Source organism: Notamacropus eugenii, chromosome 5 (genome assembly GCF_028372415.1).
Source record: "Notamacropus eugenii isolate mMacEug1 chromosome 5, mMacEug1.pri_v2, whole genome shotgun sequence".
NCBI classification, from domain to species: Eukaryota; Metazoa; Chordata; class Mammalia; order Diprotodontia; family Macropodidae; genus Notamacropus; species Notamacropus eugenii.
In genome coordinates, this window is record NC_092876.1 from 338,856,249 (window position 1) to 338,883,912 (window position 27,664).

At 42.1% G+C, this 27,664-nt stretch overlaps 1 protein-coding gene across 5 annotated transcripts in view; it reads right to left on the reverse strand.

The window, feature by feature from the left end:
- The window catches only part of KALRN (kalirin RhoGEF kinase), a 963,226-nt gene that overhangs the window by 153,580 nt on the left and 781,982 nt on the right, over nucleotides 1–27,664 (reverse strand). For 4 of the 5 annotated variants that reach the window (XM_072616709.1, XM_072616708.1, XM_072616711.1 and 1 more), the window contains exon 1: nucleotides 19,363–20,641. The exons of the other annotated variant lie outside the window; for it this stretch is intronic. In XM_072616709.1, coding sequence (XP_072472810.1) covers nucleotides 19,363–19,447 — 85 coding nt within the window. In that variant the 5' untranslated portion in view covers nucleotides 19,448–20,641. Of the gene's footprint in view, nucleotides 1–19,362; nucleotides 20,642–27,664 lie in introns of those variants that run through there. 5 annotated transcript variants of the gene reach the window in all.

Sequence of the window (27,664 nt, forward strand, 5' to 3'; positions counted from 1 at the left end):
AAAAAAAACCCAACGACATGCTTTTGAAACAATCACTGAAATACAGGATGTTGACACAACAGAGACATTAGGGATTGTTATTTTATGAACAAAGGGTTTCATATATATTTTTAAATTAGGAAAATCATAGTACGTAGACATTACTTGGTTCAACTCTCTCTCATTTTCACTGAGGAGGAAGAAGGTAAGGCCCAGGCAAGTCAAATGATTGGCTGAAGGTCCATTAAAGCTGTCAATAGCAGAGTCTAGATTCAAACTCAGAGAGATCCTCTAGATCTAAAAAGCCTGTGTTCTTTCTACTGAGCCACACTATCTCCCTAGCTCTGGCTGCAATGTGGTGTAGTGAATAAAATGCCAGGGTTGGAGTCAGGAACACCTGAGTTGAAGTCTGACCTGAGCCACTTCCTAGCTGTGTGACCCTGAGCAAGTGACTTCACCCTATTTGCCTCAGTTTCCTCATTTGTAAAATGATCTAGAGAAGGAAATGGCAAACCACTTCAGTATCTTGGCTAAGAAAACTCCAGATGGGGTCAGGAAGAGTGACTGAACATGATTGAAAACAACCAAACAACAAAACACAGAGAAAGAGCATGTATGACAAGAGACCAATTCCACACACCACATTCAGACCAATCTCATTTTATCCACTAAGCATTTATTAATCATATATTGCGTGCAAGCAGATACAAAGTCAAACCAAACAATAATTCCTGTCCACAAAGAACTTAGATTTGTTCTATCAGCTGGATTGTACAAAGCAATTATAAAAAGGCACCATTTTCAAATCCATTCCTTTTTCTTTGGTCATTCATCCCATGCTCTGGTTCAGGTCCTCATCATTCCTCACCTGGTCTATAGCAGTAGCCTCTTTCTCTTGCTGCCTCAAGTCTCCCTGCTCTCCCATCTATCCTCCATATAGCTACTAAAGAGACATTTCTAAAGCACAGGACTGACCACATCCCTGACCTACTCAAGAAGCTCCTCTGGCTCCCTATTACATCTAAGAGCAAAATCAAATTGATCTGTTCAGTGTTTAAAGCTCTACACTAAACCTGGCTCACTTTTCTAGGCTTATTATACAGTTATCCCTTCCACGTTGTGTGGGGGTTAAGGGTACAGTTTCTTGCTGCCAGCACAATCTGGAAAAATCCATGTAAAAATATTTGACCCTTCCTTCATACTAGAGAAGAAGTCTGAATTTTTTCTTTTTCTTTTACGGGGTGTTTACAGTACCTTCCTGTAAAATTTGGTTTAAGTATTTAGTAATAGGCTCTGTGTCGTCTGTGACTTCCACAAAACTCCCCTACAATTCCTATTTAATTTCTTATGCCGACCTGAAACCTCAATGGGGAAAGTCATGATGTGGAAGTGATAATTGTAAATTACTTCCTTTCCAATCTCTATAGTCCAGCCAAACTAAGTGTCTTGCTGTTCGTTGAACAGGACACTCAATTTCCTGTCTTTGTGTCCTTGCCCAGGCTGCCCCCAATCTTGGAATGTACTCCCTTCTCACCTTCATCTCTTTAAAAAAATTAAGCTTAAGAGCCATCTTCTACATGAAGACTCTCCTGCCCCGCACCTTCTCCTCTAGCCCAATTACCTTATAGTCACATGCACATCTTAAATAACTTTCCCCTTATATAATGTAAGAACTTTGAAGGAAGTCTTGCTTTCAGTTTTGTTTTGGAATCCCTAAGTACCTAGCACAGAGCCTTATGAAAAATGCTGATTGATTGTTTCCTGCCTTGTTTCTTAAATAAATAACCCTCCCCTTTTAGGTTGACACAAAAAAATGTTCAACTGTTGTATCAACTAAATAAGTACTGACAAAATACAGAAATCCACTCCATGGTATTTATCTCATATATACTCGGACCTCCCACTAAAATCATGCTAGTAACTCCAGATTCTCAAATGTTCTAGTGTCAGAGAACAAACTCTTAATATTCTAGCTCTGAGCAAAGGTTTATTAATGGTCTCTTCTCAGGCCCAGCACAGCTAAGACCATAATGGCTTGTGGCCAGAAGCATGACCAGGTGATTTTTTTTTCATTTTGTTGATTTGACATAGCATCTCATGACAATATCTAAGGCACACAAGGCTTGAAATGTCTTCTAATAAAATATAAGCTTTTTGAGGGCAGAAACTTTTTTTTTTTGCCCTTAATGGTGCAGCTTTTGGCAGACTGATGGCTACTTGATAACCACTTCTAGAACTGGAGAATTCTGTCTCCACACTTAGGAAATCACAGGCCCTTTGATATGAATTCCAAGGAGAAGGGCACTTTAGAATCAGGGACAAAGGTGAGGGAGTAATTGGGGTTAGACAGTCAGGAGAGCCTACAAGCAATTGTAAATTCAGGCAGGGCTGTGTCACTCGGAATCAGCAGGGTGGGGAATCTGGCTGGCTTTCTGGGAGTTATCCAGCAGAGCTGGAATAAGCCCATCTTCAGAGTCTTCCTGGGCTGAGTCCCATTTCAGTTCCTTCTCCTTCAAGTTTTACAAACTGGATCTGCTCTCTTAGGAAATCGCATCCCCAGGGAGGTCACCCACCCTCACCCCTCTTTACCCTAAACATATCTGAAAACAGCCCAGCTCTAATTTCATCATCTGACTGTTCAGGCTGATGTCTTCTAACAGCAGGATGGGGGTCTAAATTTAGTCCTTCCCACCTTCCTAGGGAAGAGAGACTGGGAAACTAGCTGCTCCAGGATAGCCACAGACATTCTGGCCACCAGAACTCTAAGATGGAAGGGCTATTTGGTGGTTAGGCAGAAAGTTAAATCGGGAAGGGACTGGGCTACAGTGGGGGCAGGGGGGGAGAGAGATGGGAAAAGAAGAGGAAGAGTGAAAGCTACAATCCGTGAAAAGATCAAGAAACTAGAAGTTAAGAAATCCCTGTAATACAAGAAACCTCAAGAGCCTGTCTCCTTCCCTGCCTTTAAATGGGACTCAAGCTGAACAAAAATGTCTAATTTCTAAAGGCACGTCTTGGTTATTTGTTCTGAATTTTATTTTATTGTTTATTTTCATATTAGTCATGTTGTAAAAAAAAAAAAAAATTAGAAAAAATCCTCCAATAGGAGGAACCATGAGAAAGAACAAACAAAAAAAACGGAGAAAGCAAATTGTCTGTTTCAATCTGCATTCAGACTCCTTAGTTCTTTTTTTGGATGTGGACAGCATTTTTCATCTTGTTCTGCGTTTTAAATGGTGACTTAAGGAATTTAGTTTTGGATTTACATCAGTTTAGATTGGTGGAATTGACAGAGTTTAGTGTTAGAAATGATATTAAGTGACATTTAGTCCACCCTCTCACATAGTACAGTAATCTCTTTAATAGGATTTCGCAGCTGTCCTGAAAGAAGGACCTCTGGGCTCTGCTGAAATACTTGCAGTTGACAAGGAACTCACCTCTCATCTCCAATGCTTGAAAGCTCTAGTGACTAACAGGTCTTTACAATCAGTTTACCTCTCACTCTTTCTGTTCATTGTAGGATTTTTTTTGAGCACCGTTTCCCCCTCATTTCAACCCCAAAAGTTACTAGTGAAATACACTTAGTATCAGGAATTTTAGATGTTGTCAAAGAAGGGATTGAAAAGAGCAGAGGTTCAGGAGTCAGAGAATCTGGGTTCATATCCTGCTAATGAGGTGATATGGGCAAATTACTTATGTTCCTAACCCTTAATTTTCTTATCTGTATCAATCAATCAAAAAAACATTTATTAAGCAGCTACAATGTGTCAGGTACCATGCTAAATGCTGGGGATACAAAGAAAGACAAAAGATAATCCCTGCCATCAAGAAGCTCACAGTCTGATGGGAGTGACAATAGGCAAACAAATATGTATCCACAAACTATATACAGGATAAGGAGGAGAGAAAAGGCACCAGAATGAAGAGGGGTTGGGGAAGCTTCCTATAGAAGGTGGGATTTTAGTTGGGACTTAAAGAAAGCCAGGGAGGTCAGTAGTGGGAGCAGAGGAGGGAGAGTGTTGTGACATGCCTATAGGCATGGCAGATAGCCAGAGAAAATGCCTGGAGTCAAGAATTGGAGCATCTTGTTCAAGGAACAGTCCAAAGTCGCTGGATTGAAGACTATGTGTCAGGGAGTAAATTATAAGAAGATTTGGAGGGTAGGAAGGGGCTAGGTTGTGGAGGACTCTGGATGGCACAGCATTTTGTATTTGATCTTGGAGGCAATAGGGAGCCACTGGAGTTTATTGAGTAGGGGAGTGGCATCTTCAGGTTAGTTGGCTGCTGAGATCTTTCCAGTTCTAGAACTATGATCCTCTCATTTCAGGTCCCCCAGACACTCCTAACTTCAGATGACAATTTAATCAAGCCTCAGAGGACCAAAGATTACTAAAGATAGAAAATCAATCAAAAGAGTGTGGCCTAACTATTCATACAGGAAGTACCAAGTGGATGAAACTACCCATTGTCCACATTATGTGAGAGACAACTGATAGACCTGTACACACACACACACACACACACACACACACACACACACACACACACACACACACACACACACACACACACACACACACCCCATGCATATGGATAATGAACTGGACTCAGAACTAAACAGAGGGAAGAGAGCTGCGGGTTGGATTGTCTGACAAATTATGTAGTGCTTCTAAGGACCCCAAGTTTCTCCCTGAAACAAAGTCTATTCTCATGAACATCAGCTTTCTCTCAAAGACTTACACTGTATTGCTGTATGTCATGACATGCTTTGGTCTTCCAAGATTTAGTGCTGTAGATTAAGGAAAAAGGCAATGAAGGAACATATGGCAAGTGTGAGGAGACTGTAATACATTACTAGTTGAGAATTAGACCAGAGAAGTTGAAGGATGGCAGAGATGTTGTGAAGTAGAAAAGGAAGTGAGTTGGTCAAATAGTGAGAACATATGATAAGAAATGAATGGCCCATATGTTCCCTACAGTGTCAAGACGTGAAGGCCAAGGCAAAGCAGATAGAATGCCAGGCCTGGAGTCAGGAAGATGTGAGTTCATATCTGGTCTCAGATACTTGCCAGCTGTGTGACCTTGGACAAGTCACTTAACCTCTGCTTGCCTCAGTTTCCTAATCTATAAAATGAGGGTGATAATAGCATCTACCTCCCAGGTAGTTATTGTGAGGCTCAAATGAGATAACATTTGTAATAATCTTAGTACAGTGCCTTGTGCTGATATTAGCTATCATTTCTATTTTATTCAGGAGTCAGAGAATCTGGGTTCAAATACTGCTAATGAGGTGATATGGGCAAACTACTTATGTTCCTAGGCCTTAATTTTTTTATCTGTATCAATCAATCAAAAAAACATTATTAAGCAGCTACAATGTGTCAGGCACTGTGCTAAATGCTGGGGATACAAAGAAAGACAAAAGACAATCCATGCCATCAAGGAGCTCACAGTCTGATGGGAGTGACAACAGGCAAACAAATATGTATCCACAAACTATATACAGGATGAAGAGCAGAGGAAAGGCACCAATATCAGGCAGGGGGAGAAGGCATAAATGGATGTCAAATGCTCTGCCAGAGTACTTTTTATTCTGTCTCCCTGCATAGTCCAAAGATCTAGAAGGACTAGAATGTAATGTGGAACAGTTGTACAGTGTGCTTTCTGCCCCTCTGGTTTTGCTCGTGCTGTTCTATCTGCCCCGGATGCCCTCACTCCTCCTCTCTACCTATTTCAGTCCCAACTGTGCTCTAAGGCTTCTTTAGTTCCTTCTCCATGACCTTTTCTTCCCATGACCACGCTGACCCTTCTCAGGACCCATACAGAACTTAACACTCCTTACCTAACAGTCATGTGCTGCCTTATGGATGGCTTCAGGAAGCTGTGTGACCTTGAACAAGTCATAGGCTCCCTGAGTCAGGTTCTTTAGCTGTAAAGTGAGGGAGTGGGGCACCATAATTGTCAAAAATCATTTCAACTCCAACATTCTTGGATTCTATTTTTGTCTTAGGCTTATTTACATCTGTCATTGCTAGGTTTTCTCATGTTTATGTAGGATCACAGGATGTGGAGTTGGAAGGGCCCTTAGAGGTCATCTACTTCAATCCTCTCACTGTACAAATGAGAAAACTGAGGCTGGGGGGAGGGGGCATGTCATGGAAAAACCCAGTCATCTAAATCCGGGGATTCTGACACCATCTCCCCAGTTAGGCTTATTGAGAAGAGGGACTTTTTTGTTGTTGTTAATTCTGTATGTCTCCACAGTGTGGTTTAAATAAAGGAAGTTCTTAATAGGTTAATTAAAGTATGAGGTTCCTCAGGATCATGCCTTAGATGAAAGAGCATGGTAAAATGCAATTCAGCATGGATTTGGAGTTAAATGACCCAGCTTCAAATCATGCTCCTGCCTCTTATGGTCTCTGGGATCTTGAACAAGCCACTTCCCAACCCCCTTTCAGCTCTAAAGTCCTATGATTCTGTGATCTGGGATTTAGTCCTGGTCTCTGATGGGGAACAAAGGTCTACAGCTAAAAGGGCCCTAGGAGGTGGCCTAGTCCAACTTGATTTCTCATTTCAGAAATCTTCAAGGGCTGGATACTTGTTCGCTTATCAGGTCAGAATACTTGACCACTCTCCACAAGATTATTTCAATCCCAAATACCAGTTCACAGGCTAAGAATTAAAGAGGGTGGAACCTGATGAGATTAACAAAGGAGATGACAGCAAGAGCCAAAGAAAGCTATGGGAGTGATCTATGAAGTGTCTCCTTCTATACATCGCACCGTGTACTCCTCTATTCAAAGACCCTGGCCTCCTTCCTGGTCTTCAAGCAAGAATCCCATCTTGTGACTCCTCACATTTTTTACTGCCATCTCCCTTGCATGCAAAGCTCTCCTTCCTCATCTCCATCTCTTGGCTCCTCTGGCTTCCTTCAGGTCCCACCTAATAATTCCAGCTTCTACAGGAAGCCTGTGCTGATCCCACTTAATTCTCCTGCTTTTCCTCTGTTGATTTTTCTTCTAATTCATCCTGTATATAGCTCGAATGCACATGGTTTGTGAGGATCAAAGGAGAAGATATTTGTAAAATATATAGTACAGTTCCTGGCACATAAAAATGCTATGTACATGTTATTGTTATTAGTTTGTGGCAAGTTGTCTCCTCCATTAGGCTGTAAGTTCATTAAGAGCAGTAAGTGTATCTTCACTTGTATCTTCAGGGCTTAGTACAATACCTGGCACATGGGTGCTCAAAAATGTTTACTGGTTGAGGGACAGGATGAACATTAGTATTATTACAAATGAGTCTTGAGGACTTGGGGATTAGGATTTTGGAGGGGGCGATGCTTTTCACAGAACCCTAGAAGATGGGAATATTCACACTCAATTCACCCAAAAGTTAGGCACCCTTATCCCACCATCACCATAGAGGCCAAATACTCAGCAAGCTCTACCATTGCAAAGGTTAGAGATCTGATTCACAATACTGCCCTACTCATAAAGGTCTAAGCAAATCTGAGGAGACAGCAGGATATACCAAGGAAGGCCTTAACTGAGGAGTCAAAAAGACTTGGGTCTAACCTTTGCCTCTGCTGCTTACTATCTGTATATCTGAGGACAAGTTGTTGTAGATGCTGTTCAGTCATTTCAGTTGTCTGACTCTTTGTGACCCCATTTGGATTTCCTTGGAAAAGATACTGGAGTGGTTTGCCATTTCCTTCTCCAGCTCATTTTACAGATAAGAAAACTAAGGCAAACAGGGTTATGTGACTTGTCCAAGGTCACACAATTAGTAGTGTCTGAGCTGCATTCGAACTCAGATTTTTCTGACTCCAGGCCCAGTGCTCTATCCACTGAGTCACCAAGGTTGCAGAGGACAAATTATTTCATCTCAATGATCTCATCTGTGAAATGAGTTGGATTGATTGGATAGAGGGGGATACAATGGAAAAGAGGGCTGGCTTTATAACCAGAGGACATGAGTTCAGGTCCCAACAATACCACTTAGTACCTAGGCACCTGTAGGTAAAACTTCATTCAGCTTCTGGGGCCTTAGGTTACCTATCTGTAAAATGAAAAAGTTGGACTAGATGACCCCTGGAGTTCTTTCTAGCTTTGCTTCTAGGATACTCTGAAACCTAAGGTGCATCTCATATCTAAAAATCTTTGAACCTGTGAGGAGGGGATGTAACACCCTCATTTGGAGGGTGGAGAGTACAAGTGGCTGCTATTCTCCCTACCGTTATCTTTCTTTGTTTCCATTTAGGTCACAGGTGATGGGAGAGAAATTAAGGCCATATGAATGGTGCAGTACATACAGACCACACTGACTCAAGCAAAAAGTCCTTCCTCCAGAAGGATGCGTGGCATGAGAGAAAGCATAAATGAATGATACTTTTCTTTTAAAGGCACCCATCATAGCAGAGAGGGAATGTGTTTTTCTGTCTCCACACCTTTTCCCCATACCCCTAGGCAGAACCCAATTCATCACAACATTTAACAAGGAAGACAGGAGGGCAGGGAAAGGGGTCAAAGAAGAAACACTGCCAGGGTTTGAGATGGAGCAGAGGTCAGAAAAGAGCAGAGTGCTTGGAAATGCTTTCTAGCAGTGAGACTCAGCTCTCTGTTGTCAAGAGCTGGGAGGATTCCCCATCCCTGGGGGACAGAAAGGCCTCTGACTCGAATATAGTCTCAGAAGGGCAAACTGAAAGCAACCTGATGGGTGACTAAGCCAGCACCCACACAGAGAGGCTGGCATCTGTCTGGGAAAGGAAGGGAGTTTTACAAGGTACCTGGCTCACAATGGAAAGGGTTTCTCTTCTAGACTAGCTGTTTCATCATGGATGTCATCAAAGAATGTGCAAAGAATGCCAAGGAACCTGTTTGGTGACTTTGATATTTGCCCTTTGACCTTGCTGAGCTGACTTGGCAGTTCCCTCACCTTCCAGGTGTAACCACAGCCCTCTCTCCTTCCAGGAAGCATACCTGAGAGTCTGTTGATTCTGACCATGCACTAGAAGAGCTACTGAGGAGGACCGAAGACAAGTTTCTGCCTCTCTAATGTTTTAGAGCAAAGATTCTTACACAAGGGTCTTGGAAATTGTTTTTCAAAACCTATTTTGACAACAGTCTTTCAATATGATTGGATTCCTTGGAAATCTTTCATGTTTTACTATAGTTATCCCCTGCACATTGTAGGGGTTCTGCATGATCTGGAAAATCCTCACAAAATTTTTTGGTTCTCCCTTCATACCAGAGGAGCTATTGTGTTATTTATGGTATTAAATGATAAAATATGTGGATGTTGTACAATAATATGAACATATTTTATGCATTTCTGAGTTTCTAAACCTTTTCTGTATCATCTTTTGGCCTTCAGTGTCGTCTGTGGCTTCCACAAAACTCCCCCCAAATTCACATTTAATTTCTTACACCAACCTGCGATATATGGAAACCACATTGGGGAAAATTGTGATGGGGAAGGGATAACTGTATACATTTAAAAACATGATTCTGGGAAGGGGGTCTTTGGGCTTTACCAATCTGCCAAAGGGTCTAAGAACCAAAAAAAGAACCAAAAAAAACCCCTCAGCCCCAATCCCAAAACATTAAGAACCCTTGTTGTAAGGGCGTGCTCCTGTGCTTCCCCATAGAAGGTCCTTCCTTATGAGACAATGTCCATAAGAGATCTCTTGGAAGGCATCATGGTATATAGTGGATATGGCACTGGACTTGGGGAAGACCTGGATTTAAATCCCACTTTAGACACTCATAAGTTATGTGACCCAGGACAAGTCACTAACTGCTCTGAACTTCAGTTTTATCATCTATAAGAATGCATTCGATGACTCTAAAGGCTCTTCCAGCTCTAAATATATGGTCCTTTGATCCTCTCATCCCCCATCACAGCTAGTCATGGCTCACCTTTCTTTTTCTAGACTTCAGTCACTCTCTATTGGTTCTTTCCCTGAAGCCCTATCCTTCAAGAAACAAACAAAAAATAGAACTTGTATTTGATTTATCATCCTATTTTTCTCCTTGTTATCACAAACCAACTCCTGGGGGTGGGGTGGGGTGAAACGGATCCTTTCGTTGCTTTCACTTCTCCTTCTCCTTCTAAATCTCTCACAGTCTGTCTTTCAGACCCATCCCTCAGTACAAATTGTCCTCTCCAAAATTAGCAGTGATCTCTTCATTGCTAATCCAGTGCCTTCTCCCTAAATCATCATCCTTTGTGAACTCACTGCAGTATTTAATATGGATGAAGACTCTCTGGCTACTCCTGAAGACTCTCACCTGATTTGGACACTCCTTTTCAAACCCTATTCCTGTAGCCTTGTTTATATCCTGCCCCCTAACTGTGGGGGCACCCTAAGGCTCTATTCTGGGCCTTCCTCTCTCTATACTCTATCTCTTGGTGACATCAGCAGCTCCCAGAAATTCAGTTATCCTATCTCTCCAGAAAATTCTCAGATCCATATATCCAGGGCTAGTCTCTCCCTCGAACTCAAGTTCAGAAATGTCCCATTCAGTATCACCTTCCCTCCTGGAACACTCCCTACTGGATGTCCCTGAGGCACCTCAAACTCACATGTCCAAAACAGAAATTCTCCTCCCGCCCCAATCCTCTCCTTATTTCTGTCAGGGGCCTACCCTTCTTTCAGTCACATTGGCACCCTGGTGGCCTATCCTTCACTCTGCTCTCTTACCCCATATATCTATCATTTGCCATGTACTGCCAACTATATGTTGGTAATATCTATCCCCTAATCAGGGACACCTGAGTTCAGATCTGACCTCAGACACTTATTTGTTGTATGACTGTGGGCAAGTCACCTAACCTCTGTTTGGCTCAGTCGCCTCAATTGTAAAATGGGAAAAGTAACAGCACCTTCTTTGCAGGGTTGGATTAAATGAGGTAATATTTATAAAGTATTTAGCACAATGCCTGCCACATTTTTTTTTTGTGAGGAAGGGGTTGGGCCATTTATTAGTTGTGTCCAACTCTTTGTGATGCCTTTTGGAGTTTTCTTGGCAAAAATACTGACTGGCATGGTTTGCCATTTCCTTCTTCACCTCATTTTACAGATGAGGAAACTGAGGCAAACAGGGTGAAGTGACTTGCTCAGAGTCACACAGTTAGTGTCTGAGACCAAATTTGAACTCGGGAAGATAAGCCTTCCTGACTCTAGGCCCAGCACTCCGTGCACTTTGCCAATTAGTTGCCCTGCCACCTAACAGACACTATAAAAATGTTCATTCCTTCCCCTGTAGGTTCACACAGCTGCCTCCCTAGTCCAGATCTTCACTGCCTCTTTTCTGGACTATTGCAATAGTCTCCTAGTTGATTCCTCTACCTCAAGCCTTCCTCCTCCTCCCTCCAAACTAATCTCCATCGACCTACTAAACTCTTTAAAGCAGAGAGACCATGCTGCTGCCTTGCCCAAAATGCTCCAGTGTCTCCCTATTACCTCTGTTTAGAATATAAAACCCTTTCCAGTTTGGCCCAGCCTACCTTTCCAGGCTTATCACATAGCAACATAGACCTCCATGGACTTTACGGTGCAGCCACATTGGTCTATTAGCTAATCCTAAATGTGGCATTCTTTCTCCTGGTTCCATATCTCTACACTGGTTGTCCCCTTCACTTGGAATGGACTCTTTTCTCACCTCAGTTTCCCCAGATCCCCTAGTCTCCTTCAAAATGTGGTTCAAGCCCCTCGTCCTAGATAAACCCTTTCCTGATCCCCCTAACTGCAAGCATCTCTCTCCCCACCCCACCCCCATATCTTTTTTCTTATCAGTGTTCCTGTTGTTCCCCTAACTGATGGAAGGGGGCAGCTAGGTGGTGAAGTGGATAGAGCACTGGGCCTGGAGTCAGAAAGAACTAAGTTCAAATCTGGTCTCAGACATTTACTAGCTGTGAAACCTTGGACAAGTCCCTTAACCCTATTTGCCTCAGTTTCCTTATCTGAAAAATAAACTGGAGAAGGAAATGACAAATCACTCCAGTATTTTTTACAAAGAAAACCCCAAATGGGGTCCCAAAGAGTCAGACACGACTGAATGACAATAACAATAATGATGATAGATGGAAGCTACTATAAAGGGACTGGCTTAATTTTTGTCTCTATCTCCATCTGGTACAATAGGAGTTTAGTAAATGCCTGCTGATTTACTGATGGATTGCACATGGGGTTTTAAACCAGGCTAAAAAGAAAAGAGAAGCAGATGCAAGCAAGGCCAACCTGGTCACTCCAATGTCAGCCAGGGCAAGGGGAGTATGACAAATCTCAAGTATCTCCAGTCTAAAAAACGGAGGAAGAAAGATAGGTGGCCTCAGAGGGGCAGAATAGGGCTATCTTCCATCTCATCATCATTCCAGATCTTGGGCTCCCCAGTGACAACTTCCACAGCTTGGAGACACATTTGGGGCAGCTGTGGAAGCAGAGACCACTTCATTGATTAGGGACTTTGAAATTCTGTCCCATGAGTGGGTATAGAATGTTCCACCAAAAGCCCCTAGTGGACAGGGATGGGACCTTTGTGTGTCATCATACTTTCTTTCCATTTTTCTTACACCTTATTGCCCTCCATTTGCTCTTTGACACAAGGGCACTGGCCCCCTTTCTATTCCTTGAACATGAACTGTATCTCTCAATTCCATGCATTTCCTTGAGATGTCCCCTGTGTCTGAAATGCTCATCTTCCTCATCTCCACCTCCTGGCTTCCTTCAGGTCTTAGCTAATAAAACCACTTTCTGCAAACAGCCTTTCCTGATCCCTTTTATACCAGTGCCTTCTTTCTAGGATTGTTGTTGTTCAGTCACATCCAACTTTTTGTTACCCTGTAGATCATGCACACCAATACTTTCCAAGGGTTTTCTTGGCAAAGATACTGGGGTGGTTTGCCATTTCCTCCTCTAGTGGATTATTGCAAACAGAGGTTAAGTGACTTGCCCAGGGTCACACAGCTACTAAGTATCTGAGGCAGGATTTGAACTCGGGTCTCCTGACTCCAGGCCCAGAGCTCTAACTACTGAGCCATCTAGCTGCCTGCTTGGTACATAGTAAACATTCGATAAATGTTTGTTGACTTGACTAGGACATACTCATGAAATATTTTTGAATAAACAAGCCTACTGAAGTTTGCAGTTAAAATAAGGTGAAATACATTTTCACTGGCTTCTTACAATCAGCAAAGGGGAATTCTTCTAGAATAGTAAAAATAAAAAGTAGGAGAAAATGATACGTCATGATTACAACAATGCAGATAAAAATATCATTAAAAGTCAGATGAACTCTCAATAACTGAGAAGTCAACGAAGGTTCCAGGGAACATAAATGCTGGCTACCATTGTCCCTATTTAACAGAGGAGGACACTGAGACTCAGAGAGGTTAACTTGACCATGGTCACATAGAGCTGATCAGTATTAAAGGAGGATTTGACTTCCTTACTCTAGGCCAATGTTGTGCCCACTTTGCCATCATCCCTCTCTATCCATGACTATTGACATTATGAGTGACTATGAACCCGCTGGAGATCTCAAAGGAATAAGTGTTCTTTTTTCTTAGTGGCTGAACTACTTCACTTCAGGTCAGTCCCCACTGCCATTACACCTCCCATTTCCCTCTCTTCCACTCAGTACTCTCTAGGTACAGAGTCCTTACCAGGGCAATTGGAGGGTTGGTCATGGACCTTGCCCCACGGGAAGGAAGACAGGACAGGTATAAATCCCAAAGTTTTAGAGGTATTTATAAAGCAACATACACACACAAGCTGAGAAAGGTAATGGTAAGGGTCAGATGACGTTATTTGGGCAACATTTCTTGGAAGAACTGAGTTTTGCCCCAGAGTTAATGACAACATGCTAGACCAGCTCTGGGCACTGTTTTCAGAGCCAGAGCACAAGCATTAGATGAGAGGCTCTTCATCAGCTCTGTCTCAGTTGTTTCTTCCATGTCCCCCTCCTCCCCCCGCCCCCCCCCCCAAGGGTGCTCCTGGGCTCTTGTCTTCAAGTCTTTCCAGACTGTTGGGATTTTTTCTTACAGACAAATAAGGAAACTAGGAGTGACCTACTTCTCCTAGCTTATCTGAAAGTTTAGCTAGGCAGAATGACCCTAAAACTCCAACCAAGAGTGCCGTATCAATGATTAATCAGTCTTCAGACGTGGGCCCGCCATTACCACTCCTGTGGTCTTTTGTCTGCCTTCTAACAGAGGCCGTTATAACCCATTTATTTGCTTCCTCCCCAATTATCTGTTCCCTCCCTACCCTTCTGTCAGGTTTTCTGCCAAAGCCAAGTAGAAATTCTCACCTTTTATCAAACTCTTCTACCAGGAGATTATTCACCCAAACCCTGGAGGGGAGGAGGAGAAACTGACAGGGAAGTGCTATCTTCCTTTCACTGTTTCTGGAATTTCTTGGACAATCAAGGTCAACTGAAGCAAATCTTTTTTTCCTCACTTTATAGACCTTGTGGGTGACAGCACTGCAGATGTGGGAGAAGGTAGTATGTGCCCTAAGCTATGTCTGAAGGATAGAATGGCAGAGTGGATAAAGGATGGGCCTCAGATTCAGAAAAATCCAAGTTCACATCCTGCCTCTGACACATCCTGAAATAGGAAAGGATCCTGGATCTGGGCTAGATAATACATGCTCAATTTCAGGCTCTGTCATTGACCTTAGGCAAGTCTAGGCCTCAGTTTCCTCATCTGTAAAATAAGGTGGGTGGACTAGACCATCTCTTCTGGCTCTAAATCTATGAAAGGGATACTAAATGTGTGACTGAGGGCAAGTCACTTAACCTCTCAGCTTCTCAAGAAATCCTCTAAGACCAAGGGGTGAATTGGGAGAGGGAAGTGCCTACACTATATGAAATCACAGGTCTAGTCCATCTCCACCAAAAGGCAAGGATTACAAACCCGAATCCTTGTGTTATTAAAGGCTTTGAGCTTTCACTAACATGTCACTTGACCTAATTCAAAATAAATACCTGCAAGCCAAGGAATGAAGAATTATTTGGCATTAAAAATGCGCATTTAGCCCTCACTCTCCGCTTGGCAGTGGGAGAGAATGGGTGAGTGATATTGCTGTGTGTGATACTGCCTAACACCTTTGATGTATTGATCAATTTTTCTGAACTTTTTCCCCCTACCCTCTTGAAAAAATCTTTGTTCCAAGGGATGACTTATTAGTTAGGGAAGGGGAGAGGAATATCTTAGGAGAGTAAGGTGATGCAAAAACAAAAGACATAAAATAAGAATAACGTGCATTTTAAAAAAGCAACAGTAAAAAAATCTCTTACTGATATACATGTTGTCCTTGTTTGCGTTACCAGTAGAAGGAAGAAAATGAGCATTTATTAAATGCCTTCTGTATGCCAGGCACCATGCTCAGACCTCATTTGATCCTTACAATAGCCCTGAAAGGAAGGTTCTATTATTACCTTCATTTTACAGTTGAGCAAAATGGAGCCAAGATTGGTTGAGTGACTTGTCCAGGTTCATACAGCTAGTAACTATCTGAGGATATTTGAACTCCGCTCTTTCTGACTCCAAGTCCAGCATTCTATCTACTACAATACCTAGCTTTCTCTAGGTTAGCATCATAGATCTAGAACTGAAAGAGCCTTCAAAGGTCATTCAGTTCAACCCCCTCCTTTTACATGTGAAGATATGAAGCCTAGCAAAGTTAGGTTCAAGGTCACACAGCAGATTTAAATCCCAGAGATGGGTCCTCTAACTTCAGAGTCCACTTGCTTTCCAATGAACCATGTTACCAGGATGGCAGACCCATCCTCTAAGGGGAATTAGTTATAGCAGCCCTGAACACACCTCATGAAAGTGAATCAAGCTCAAGGATGAGTGTGGAACTCAGCCCAAGCTTCTTTCTCAGAAGACAGAATTAAATCCCAGGTGTCAGGAGTTAGTCCAGCAATCCTCCCCTGAAGAAGTCACCTCCCTCCCTCCGTTCACCTGGCCTGGGGACCAGCCCTACTACCTTGATAATCAAGTTCCTCCAGGGGCAGGCCTAGAGCAGGCAAAGCGAGTCACTAATTTCTATAATCAAACAGGGACCAGAGAACGACCCTAGACCTCCCTGCTTAGCACTTGGAATCTCCAGTGCTCCCTTTGCTTACTTTTTTTAAGTCTCTTCAAATTCAGTCTGTCAGACTAGAACAACTGGTTCACCTAAAAGGGAAGAAAGCTAGCTCACCTCAAAAACAGAACTGATGAACTGAAATGACCCTCCCTGAGCTTCCCTTTTCCCCAGGGTCTGTCATCTCTAGAGATCATTTCTTAATTGAGGTCAGCTCTGGAACGGGATCATCTATCCCAGGGGTGGAGAACCTGTGGCCTCGAGGCCACACGTGACCTTCTGGGTCCTCAAGTGCAGCCCTGTGATGGAATCCAAACTACACAGAACAAATCCCCTTAATAAAATGATTTTTTCCTTAAACTTAAACTCAGCCCAAGGGCCTCATCCTGAGGACCTAAAAGGCCACGTGTGACCTTGAGGCTGCAGGTTCCTCACCTCTAATCTATCCAGTCCAAACCCTTTATTTTGTAAATGAGGTGACTGAAGTTAAGTGGCTAGCTGATGGCAGAGTCTGAATTAGAACTCATGTCTCTGGAATCCTAGCAATCATAGGATCATAGATTTAGAACGAAGACACCTTAGAGGGCATGTAGTTCAACTTTCTTATTTTGTGATCTTTCTACAGCACCATAAATGACCATGCACTTACTTGCATTGTATAAATGTTTTGCATATTGTTATGTGTGGTCATTGTTTTTTTGACAGCGGGCAAGTTTGTGAGAACAGGCATTGTTCTGTCTTTTATTTTCCCCTGGAGGAAGGAGGGAGGAGAGTCAGGGCCTGGCACACAGTAGGCACTTAATAAATACTTGATTGACAGATGACATACATGCCTTTCCTGTTAAGGCTATGGTGCTGAGGCAGCAAATAACACCATCAGGATTTTGAAGGAGGATCAAGCTTTGCAAGAGACTTTCTTATCTTTTCAATCTGCTTCCAAATTGAATCTTCGGAGATGGACTGATAGCAAGTATTCACCCTCCTCGGAGTACCCAAGGACTTTGCGTTCTTGCTCTCTCCCTCCCGTCCCCCCACCTGAACTGAGTTAACTAATACGGGATTTCCTCTCCAGAGGGTGGTGATCTAACTAAATAAGGCTGCTTTCCCCTTCCCTAAGGAGACAGGCACCCAGTAATCTAATAACCAGAAGCTTCAAAGCCTGTGGAAACGACCGGGAGGGAGGTGGGGGAAGGGCAAAGAGGAGGCCACCTTATCTATCCTTTCCCTTTTCTCCTAGAGCTCTTCCTCAGGAACCTGAACCACTCTGACCTTTCTCTCACAACTTCCTAGAGGGCTGATCTGAGACACTGGGAGACAGGGGCCAAAAGCCAAGAGGAGAAAGCTCTTCCTTTATCAGCTGCTTGACCAGGTCTCCCCTTAACAAAGGGCATTCTCAGCAGGAACTCCCATGGGCCTGTCACCTACTCTCTACCCCAACCTTTCTACTCTTTGAGGGCCTTAAAGAAGCATTAAAAAAAAAAAGTAAAGGAAGAAGGAAGAAAGGAAAGAAAGAAGGAAAAAGGGAAAAAGAGGAATTTACACTCAGTGAGGGGATGCGACCACAGGGCACTTTTCCTTTTGAGCAGTCAGGATTGCTCATATAGAATACATCTGGTCTGAAGGAGGGCAGCTGTGAGGACTTTAGATAAGAACCATCAAATAATCTACATTCTGGATTTTTACAGGAAACCAACTCCCTAGAAACCATGTTTTGGAAGCTTTGGGACTGGCAGGGCAGCTTCTGAAGGAAACTGATCAACTCAGGCTCCAATGAATATTTTTTCCTACCTTACCCCTCAACGTTTCCCTAGAGTTTCTGTATATTCTTTCCCCTCCCCCCAAACACACAAATTCCCTTTCAAACCTCTATTCACACTGTTGAATCTCTCTTAAATCAACAGGGGATCCTTCCGAGGTTTCTTTCTCTTTATTGAATTCTAGGCTTTACCTTCCTATAATTGTATTTTAGACCCTTTTTGGATTGAGTTAATGGTAGATGCCACCCTGAGGTTGTGAATGGCAAACTGGGGTGGGGGAAGGGGAATTCTTGGACTTTTGTCTTATTTCTCTTAAAACTGTCTAGGATGGAGAGATTCTTAGGCTGACTTTGTAAAGGGAAAGGCAACCTGGAAATACAAGAGAATAAAACCACTGAGGTACACAGATATTCAAAGAATAGTTCTTTGTAAAAAGAGTTCGTGCCCATAACTCTTCAGAAGATCTTTTGTTATAGTTATTTTTTTGTTACAAAGTTATTTTTCTTTGTTAAAAAGGAGAGTTCAATTTTGAAAGCTAAGAAGTGGCAAAGGGTGTATCTGCAGAAACGACTGTATCATAAAACCAAAAGGCATCAAACATTTTAAAGATAAATTACTATCCATCCAAAAAATTATAAATCAATGGAAAAGGAAAATTTGTATCTCGCCCAACTGCACTGCAATTCATCAGCAACTGAACTAGGTGTTACAAAGTGAAAAGGAACAACGGTTAGCAATATTTACTGACTCTCCTGGACCAAGAATGTTGCAGTTAGTTTCATAGTAGTATACCCAAACAACCAACCAACAAAACGCAAGAACCTTCCCTCAGCCTATGGGGCTCTCCTGGGCGACTCTCCTCCTTTGCAGAAATACTCGGTAGGATCACGTAGCTTCCTTCAAGCCTTCTCAACAGCCCCCAAATGAACAGAATATAATTAAATACAGTCTCGACTGCGCGCTAGGAGAGTTCTCAAGTTAATTAGCAAGCCGAGTTCAGCCCCGGTACTGCAAAAACAGCAGCAGCCCTACCGGGACCGGTGCCCCATCAGAACACTGTCGCTTGGGCAAAAATAGTTCCCGGTGAGGCGACAAGTGTCAAGCACATTCCAGCAGCCCAGAGTCATATGCTAAATCTTGAAGTGAGGATCCACATGCAAATGAGCGCAGAAGAAGAAAGACGTCTTTCACTCATTACTGGAGTCCCTCCCCCTCGCAGACTGGGCCCCAGAAATGCAGAGAGGAGCGCATTTCACTAGCTGCAGCCTCCCAAAGTGGGGGGGCGGGGGGAGGGAGGAGGGGGAGCTAAGTTTCAATACCCCCTAGAGGGCATTTAATTAGGCAGTCAGACCCAGGCTGAGTGCCCAGCACGCCCCTCACCCTTCCCCAACCTCTGCTCTCTGCCCCTTCCAGCCCCTTCCCCAGCCCCTTCCCCAGATCCACTATCCACAACCCCAGCGCTGCTCAGCTCAGCTAGCCAAATCCAGAGCAGCCTGCCCCGGCCCCGAGCCCGGGGCTCGCTCTCACCTCTGCACGGGCAGCAGCAGCAGCACTTGGAAAGAAACCAAGCCACCGCAGGACATCGGGAGTAAGAGCGCTCGCTCCCCTTCATGCTGCCCCTCACCCCCTAGAGCGCCGGCATGGCAGGGGGCCACCAGCCAGGACCCGGCACGGCCCGAGACTGCCCCGAGGAAGCCTGGCGGGCGGGGAGCCAGTTCGTGCTCCCTCTCTCCCAGTCTCCCGGGCCACTCTGACTTACAGGGAAAGGGAGCCAGCCACCTTTGGGGAGAAGAGAAGGGGAGGAGACTCCGGAGTGAGAAGGGGAGGGCCCAGGGAGCAGGGGGAGGAGCTCCAGTTCCAGCTGTGCCGGAGTTCTCTGCCAGGGACTTGTCACTGAACCTTATGCAACCCTTGGCTGTGGCACCAGCAGCAGTGAAGAACCGCCGCACGTCTGTGGATAATTCAGTGCCCTTTCTCTTTTGCCCTATACCCAGTCCCAACACAATAATCTTCCATTGCAGGGGTTATGATAGAGAGCAGTAGAGCAATTTTCCATCCCAGTATATTTGGGACTATAAGATTTAAAATAAGGAGGACCATTAGAAAGTCTGATTCCTTTATTTACAGCTGAGAAAACTGAGGCACAAAGTCACAGGCCTTGTAAGTGGTAGAGTCAGAATTCAGACCCCTTGACTCCCTAGTTCAGGATTCTTTGCACTTTCTATAAGAGGCTTTTTCTGATTTCCCTAGTTTTTTAGTGCCCCTGTTCTCTTTACCGTTGGATTATAGATTTTAGAAACAATATATAGGTTATTGAGTTCACGCCCTTTCCAAATTTGTAGATGTAGAAACTGAGGCACAGAAAAAAGCAAGTTACGTGCCCAGAGCTACATCTCATCAACCATCTGAGACAGGATTTAACCTAGTTCTCCTGACCTCAACTCTAGCGCCCTAACCCCTAGGACACTATTTCTCACATTATAGTATCATACATAGTATTCAAAGGTTGTCTCTAGATGTCACCCCTTTCAATTTACATCATGGAGTCGCATAGTTGATAAGAATCTGAGGCAAGATTTGAACGCAAGTCTTCCTGACCCCAAGTCCAGTGTCCTATCCACTATACCATACTACCTCTCATAAGTATCATGTATCTCTGTCACCTGATATAATACCTAGCATATATAGACAATTTATAAATAAAATAAAATGTATAAATAAATAAAATAATAAAATAGAATGTATAAAGAAACATGTATAAGTAAAATAAAATGTATAAAATAAAATGTGTAAATAAAATAAAATGTATAAATGTGTTTAATAGAAGCTTTACTTACCCAACTTACATAGTATAACTATAGAATTTTCAAAATAAGTAAAGCTTGCCTATAATAAATAATCAGACCTTGCAATTATAAATAACTACAGAAAACCGGTGCTCTGTTTGAATGAAAACTGCATATGAGTCTTCCAAATCTTCCATAGTGTAGGCAACTTAAAGGTTCAAATATTATCTACCTCATAGTATTGTTATGATGATCAAATGGTACAATATATAAAGAACTTTGTAACCTAAAAGTTATTATTTGCACACCTCCTCCCCTGGTTTTCTTCCACTCCTGACCAAGCTGACTCCTCCCAACTTCCCTGTCTAGGTGGCACTGCCAATATAATTTCCCAAGCTCTGAATTTTTTCTTTTCTTGTTACTTACTTCAGTCCTCATAAACCCTTCTTGATCAGCCCCTATTTGATCAGATATCAAATCCTGTCAATTCTTCCTCCCATACATTTTTCATCCATTTCTTGCCAGTTACCATCCTAGTTCTTCCCTCATCCCTCAAGTCTGGATCAGTGGTATCCTGAGTCATCTTTCTGATCCCTTCCCGTCCAATCTGCACACGGCTGCCAAAATAATATTCCTAAAATATTGCTTTCCTGTCAGTATCCTCCTCAAACTTTCATAAAGTCCAAAGTCCTTAGACTTGGACTCAAAACTCTCTGTTAGGCATCCAGGACTAATCCTTGGCTTATCTTTCACCAGTCACCAACACAAAACATCTACTTCAACTTAACATGGAATTCAGCCCCTTCATGTCATAGACAAGGAAACTGAAGTCTAGGGAGGTTATAGGCCTTGCCCAAGATCACAAAGGTAATGTTGGAGGTAGGATTCAAGCCCATTTTTTCTGATTTCAAGGTCAGTGCTCTTTCTATTGTACCATGCCTTGTTTGCCAACCTATTACCTTCACTTAATGAACTACCTGGTTATTTCACCACATAAACATTACCATTGCATAATCATCATGACCTGTTTTTTTTTATCCAAAAATTGGTTTATAACTTTTCATCGCATAATTGTCAATGGCATAATTCTGTTCATCACACTGCTTAAAAGATCAACAGAATAGCAATGTATTCACCAGTGGCATATGGATATACATTTATCTCTCATTCATTGCGAGCTGCAAGTCTAGAATTCTCAGTGTACATGCATTGCTAGTATTCAATTTTAATGTATATTCATGAGTGTTCTGTGCATCCTAATCCTGCACCAAAGAAGCTTTAGTAATAAATGATTTTAAAGTAATACCGGCACACATTTTCACATAATGGTCACACCCCCACTTTCTTGCAAAAAAATTGGCATAAAATCTGTGATGATTATGTGGTAAAATATGGTAGTTTCTGACATTTTTCTTTTTGGGGGTGCCATTTTAAGAAATATGTTTGGATAGTTTTATTTCCTTTTTGAATAATATTTTATTTCCCCCTAATTACATGTAAAAACAATTTTGAACATTCATTTTGGTTTCTGAACTTCAAGTATTTTTTTTTATTAATTTGTTTTCAGTATTCTACAGTCACTTCCATAAATCTTAGATTTTCTCCCCCTCCTTCCCCTCTCTCTTCCCCTTCCCTCCCTGAGGTGGTGTACAATCTTATATGGCTTCTACACATACATTCTTACTAAATACATTTTCACTATAGTCATGTTGCATAGAAGAATTAAGATGAATGGGAGAAACCATGAAAAAAAAAAACCAAAACAAAACACAACACAAGAGAAAATAATCTGCTTAATTCCACAATCCAGTTCCATAGTTCTTTCTCTGATGTGGAAGGCATTTTGCCTCGAGTCCACATGAAATTTTTTAGGTCCTTGCATTGCTGTGAAGGGTGAAGTCTACCAGAAAAATCCCTCACACACTGTGATTGTTACTGTGTACAATGTTCTCCTGGTTCTGTTCATTTCACTCAGTTCATATAAGTCCTTCCAGGCCTCTCTGAAGTCTTCCTGTCCATCATTTCTTATAGCACAATAGTATTCCATTACATTCATATACCACAACTTGTTCAGGCATTCCCCAATTGATGGGCATCCCCTCGATTTCCCATTCTTGGCTACCACAAGGAGAGCCGCTATAAATATTTTTGTACAGGTGGGACCCTTTCCCATTTTTATGATCTCTTTGGGATACAGTCCTAGAAGCGGTATTGCTGAGTCTAAGGGTATGCACGTTTTTGTAGCCCTTTGGGCATAATTCCAAATTGCCCTCCAGAATGGTTGGATCAGCTCACAGCTCCAACAATGAATTAATGTTCCAACTCTTCCACATTTATCATCTTCCTGTTTTGTCATGTTGGCCAATCTGATAGGTATGATGTGGTACCTCAGAGTTGTTTTTATTTGCATCTCTCTAATTGATAATGATTTAGAGCATTTTTTATATGACTATAGATAGTTTTAATTTCTTCCTCTGAAAACTGCCTGTTCGTATCCTTTGACCAACCTAAAGCATTTGACCAATCTAAAGCAACCTAGAGCATGTAGCTCTTTAGGGTACTCTCCATTTAATACGTTGAACCCAGGTTTAGAAAGATTTGTTAGAATCTTTAGGGATTCACAAACCATAGAAAACCCATCCACTGGACAAGAGGGTAAGTTTGGAGTGTGGAAAATATAACAGATTTAGAGCTGGAAGGACCTCATGTCAGAGCTCATCTGGTCCCACCTCCCCAGTTTAGAGATAAGAAAAATGAGACCCATTGCCATGAAGTGCATTCTTGCCCAAAGTCACATGGGTAGGAAATGAGAGAGTTGGGATTTGAATCAAGGTTCTCTGACTCCATATCCAAGATGTGGATATGATACTTAGCTAATCAATTTCCTAAGTTTAGAAGAAAGACAATTATTTGGAGTTAATTTCAGTTAGACATGTTTGAAGGAGCAGCTTTACTGGAATAACAATTGCCCAACATATCCAACCAAATAAGGACTTACTGTCAGGTTCTACCTTTGGCTGCTACCACTCCCCTCTTTTCTGGAATGTGGAGTCACTTGCCTATGGGATCAGGACTGTTTATTTCCTGAGGTTTATTCCCACCCCAAAAAGTATTTAAGATGCTTCTAGATGAACCAGAGCCTTAACTTAATATCAAGTTCATTTTCTGCTACCCTGACTGTTTTTATATTGGAAATCCAAATCCACTGCTTCTAATGACCCCTTCTAACTGCATGGCCATTAGCCCTCAACATGCCTACCTGGATTCTTGACCTCTGGTGACCATTATACTGCTGAGCCTCCCTGGTTCTGACATCAACATATAACCCTTGCTCAGTTGCCACTTAACATCCTGTCATAGCAGTACATACCCTGAGGTCACCTCAGTTCTTGATCAGAGATGGTCACAAAATGGTGCAGTGTGGTGAAATGGAAAGAACACTTGTTAGGGAGTCAGACGAATTGGGTTCAAAACGTACCTCTGCTAGAACCACTATCGCCACGACCATCACCACTACCACTACCACTACCACTAGTACATCATCATCACCATCACCACCACCATCCTAGTCATCATCATCATCACTAGTATTATTGCTAACATTTATTAAGTACCTACAATGTGCTGGGCACTGTGCTCAGTGCTCTTCAAATTGTGTGAAGATCTCATTTGCTCCTTATAACCATTGTGGGGGATGTTATTATCATCCCCATTTTATAGCTGAGGAAACTAAGGCAGAGAGAGGTCAAATGACTTCTACAAAGTCACACAACTTGTGAGGCTGAATTTGAATTCAAGTCTTCTTGACTCCAGTCCCAGAGCTCTATTCACTGTACTTCCCAGTTGCTTTACTTACTACCAGTATGACCTCAGAGAAATCATTTAACCTCCCTGAGATTCAAGTTCTTCAACAGTAAAATGATGAGGTTGGACTAGGTGTTCTCTGAGGTCTCTTCTAATGATAGACCAATGATCCTGTGATTCTCAAGTCTGACAAGTCTTCCAAGGTGAATTTATTTAGTCATGGGCTGAAGTGCTCAATAATCTGGGAGGTACATTGGCATTCCTAGACCACCCTTAACATCGAGAACCTTCCTTGAGGAAGGTTACTCTAAAGAATATTTTGACACTGGCTATGAGAGGTCCTGAACTGATGCTAGGGTCTAGTTCCCAAATCTCAGCAAGCTTGGTTCTTTAAGGAATAAGGAGTAAGATTTGCATTCTCCAATTTGGCATTAAGAGGAAGCTCCAATGGGGCAACCTGTTTCATTTGTTCCTCCATCTGTCCAAGTTTGTTTCGTGCATATCTGGTTGGGCCTCCAGTTCTCCCATCCATTCCGCCTACATTTCTGGCTACTTGAATCATCTCACTTGGCCCTGTCCTAGCATCTGGTCCTGTTCGTTGCCATGGCTTAGGAGTTCTGACTGCATCCTCTTATCTCTGGATTCTTAGGTTACCAAGGCACCATACTTTCTGACCTCAGCCTCTTTCAGGCCCCAGGGAATTGTGGTCAACTGTTAACATCTTATCTTCTGCCATCCCATGAAAAGACGTGACAATCCATTGTTGTTTCAGAGTTGATCTCAGGGCAGTCTTTGAAAACAAATATAAACCAGCTTCATTCTGGGTCCTTGCATGCCATCCATCCTTACCTAAGAAACCTCTTTGATGGAAGGATACTGACCCACATGTTTGGAGAGGGAGATCTTCTAGAACCATATCATTGAAATAAGTGTCTCATTCTACCATCAGACAGATTTGGTTCTGATAGATGCAGCTTTCATTAGAATGATAATCCCTCTGTTTGCCTTAGTACCCCAAGGCCATTCCTCTATTTTGAATTAATTAGGATATTATAATTTTTGACCATTCTAGGAAGACAGCTCAAGGATCTCTGATATCATTTGGAGCTGATGCTATTTAATTTCAGTCTTTATGCTGCCAAAAAAGTTGTCTTTCCATCTAGAATTGAGCAGGCAGTCAACATCAATGACCTTTTAAGAAAGTCTCTGCTGGTAAGGTATCATCCGAGGAACTGAATGCCCACAAATATTCTGGTACCAGGAAGGCACCTAAACCACCCTAGTTACGTGTCTTCAAGGAGCTCCTCCCTATACCACCCTGCCCCACTAGAAAAACAAAATAAAACACAAAGACAGGCCTGCAGCCCTATTTATTCCTTGAGCATGAAGTTAAGACATTTTTAAAGGAATGATAATTTACAGCTGATTTAAATGCCTCTTCCACATTCCTAGCTGGTGCCCCAATCTTCATTGGGGCGAGGGAAGAAATATGAGAAGGGGAAATTAATTCCTAGGTCACAGTTGATTTAAAAAATGAAAAACTTCCTTTTGTACCTAATATAAATAGTATGGTGGACATCTGGACTTGCTGTTTAGACTTTTAATACCTTTGCAATATTCCAACAGTTTGTGAACAAAGGCCTTTGGGATTTTCTGTATAGCTGCCAGACATAGCACACTGCAATCTCCAAAGAACTGAAAATGAGTATTATCACCCAGGGCATGATGGATGTCAGGAGACTGTAGCACATTACAAATAAGAAATAATGGAAAGAAATGCAGTGAAGGATGTCAACGACAACAAAAAAATTGTGAGTGAAAAGAAGCTGGATCAATCATGAAGTAAGAATGATGGATAATAGATAAACCACTGAACATGCTCCACTGGCATGCTTGCAATGTCAAGGGAAAGCAAGGAAAGGCTCTGCACACTGGGTGATCCCTTGTGAACTTATTGGATGATATGGAGAGAGTGTACAGGATAGGGAGGCATGGATGGATGGCAAAATGCATTCAAGCAGGAATATCAACATGGGATCAAAGATACATTGAACAATTGAAGCATATATTGGGAATATCTTGGTCTTTCTGCACCCAAGATAGAGTATATTTCTAAAGTCTCCAAGAAAAACAACTCTATGCAAAAGCAAAACTCTCTTCCTGATCTCAGTGACCTTTGATAAACTCAGCAAGACAGAGACTAGGAAGAAAGGGGACAAACAGTATGGTATGTCCAAGGACTGAAAGAAAAATTACATTAAGAACTCTGATCTGCTGAATTAAATCAACATATATACAGTGTCTTCAATATAGAGGGAGTCCAGTGGTAGAAAAATGCATTGGAAAATATGACTCAAGATTAAGGAAAAAATAACTCAAAGGTCTCATTACTATGTATCATGAGTAAAGAGTTATGAGGCTTTGAACATGATGCATATCATTACTATGAGTAAACTGATTATGTTTTAGACAAGAAACACTTGTTTACAAATGTGGAAGTCATTTCCAAATCAATAGAAGAAAAATCAAATCATAAAAGAAATTAAAACTAAGATGAATTCATGGCATACAATCAAAACATTTCTGACCTGAACTAATTAAACAAGTTATTGATGCCTCACCAAAAGTGAAATGGATGAAGAGAGTTGCTGTCACAGACCACCAATGAAACCAAGTCTCAGGGTGAAGGTCAAAGTAATTTTAAATTTCTTATCCATCCAATGCTTGCTCTCCTTTTGAAGTGAAAAGATGTTATATAGTCAAGGGCCACGAATATATAGAATAAAAACTCTTTTGCAATATCTTACAGATGAGAATGTTGGAAGATTATGACCAATATTACTTCATGAAATAGAGAAAAGCCTCATAGGAGGAAAAACAGGCTTACTGGGAGCTTAGTGTGATCGCTTAGGGAACATCTAATCATGAGCCTGGAAAGACATTAAACAAAAAATAAATATCTATTTGGTACAACAAACTATTTTGTGTATTAATGACAGGGAAGTAGAAATGGAACTAAAATACAAGATCAGCCTGAAAAGACCAATATGCAGAGGAGGTGTGTGTGTGTGTGGGTGTGGGTGTGGGTGTGGGTGTGTGTGTGTGTGTGTATATATATATATATATATATATATATATATATATGTTCGAGGAGACACAATTTTGAGAATGTGTAGGGACTGATTCTCAAGATATCTGAAAGAGGGAAGGATATAGAATGTTGGGGAAAAAACATGTAT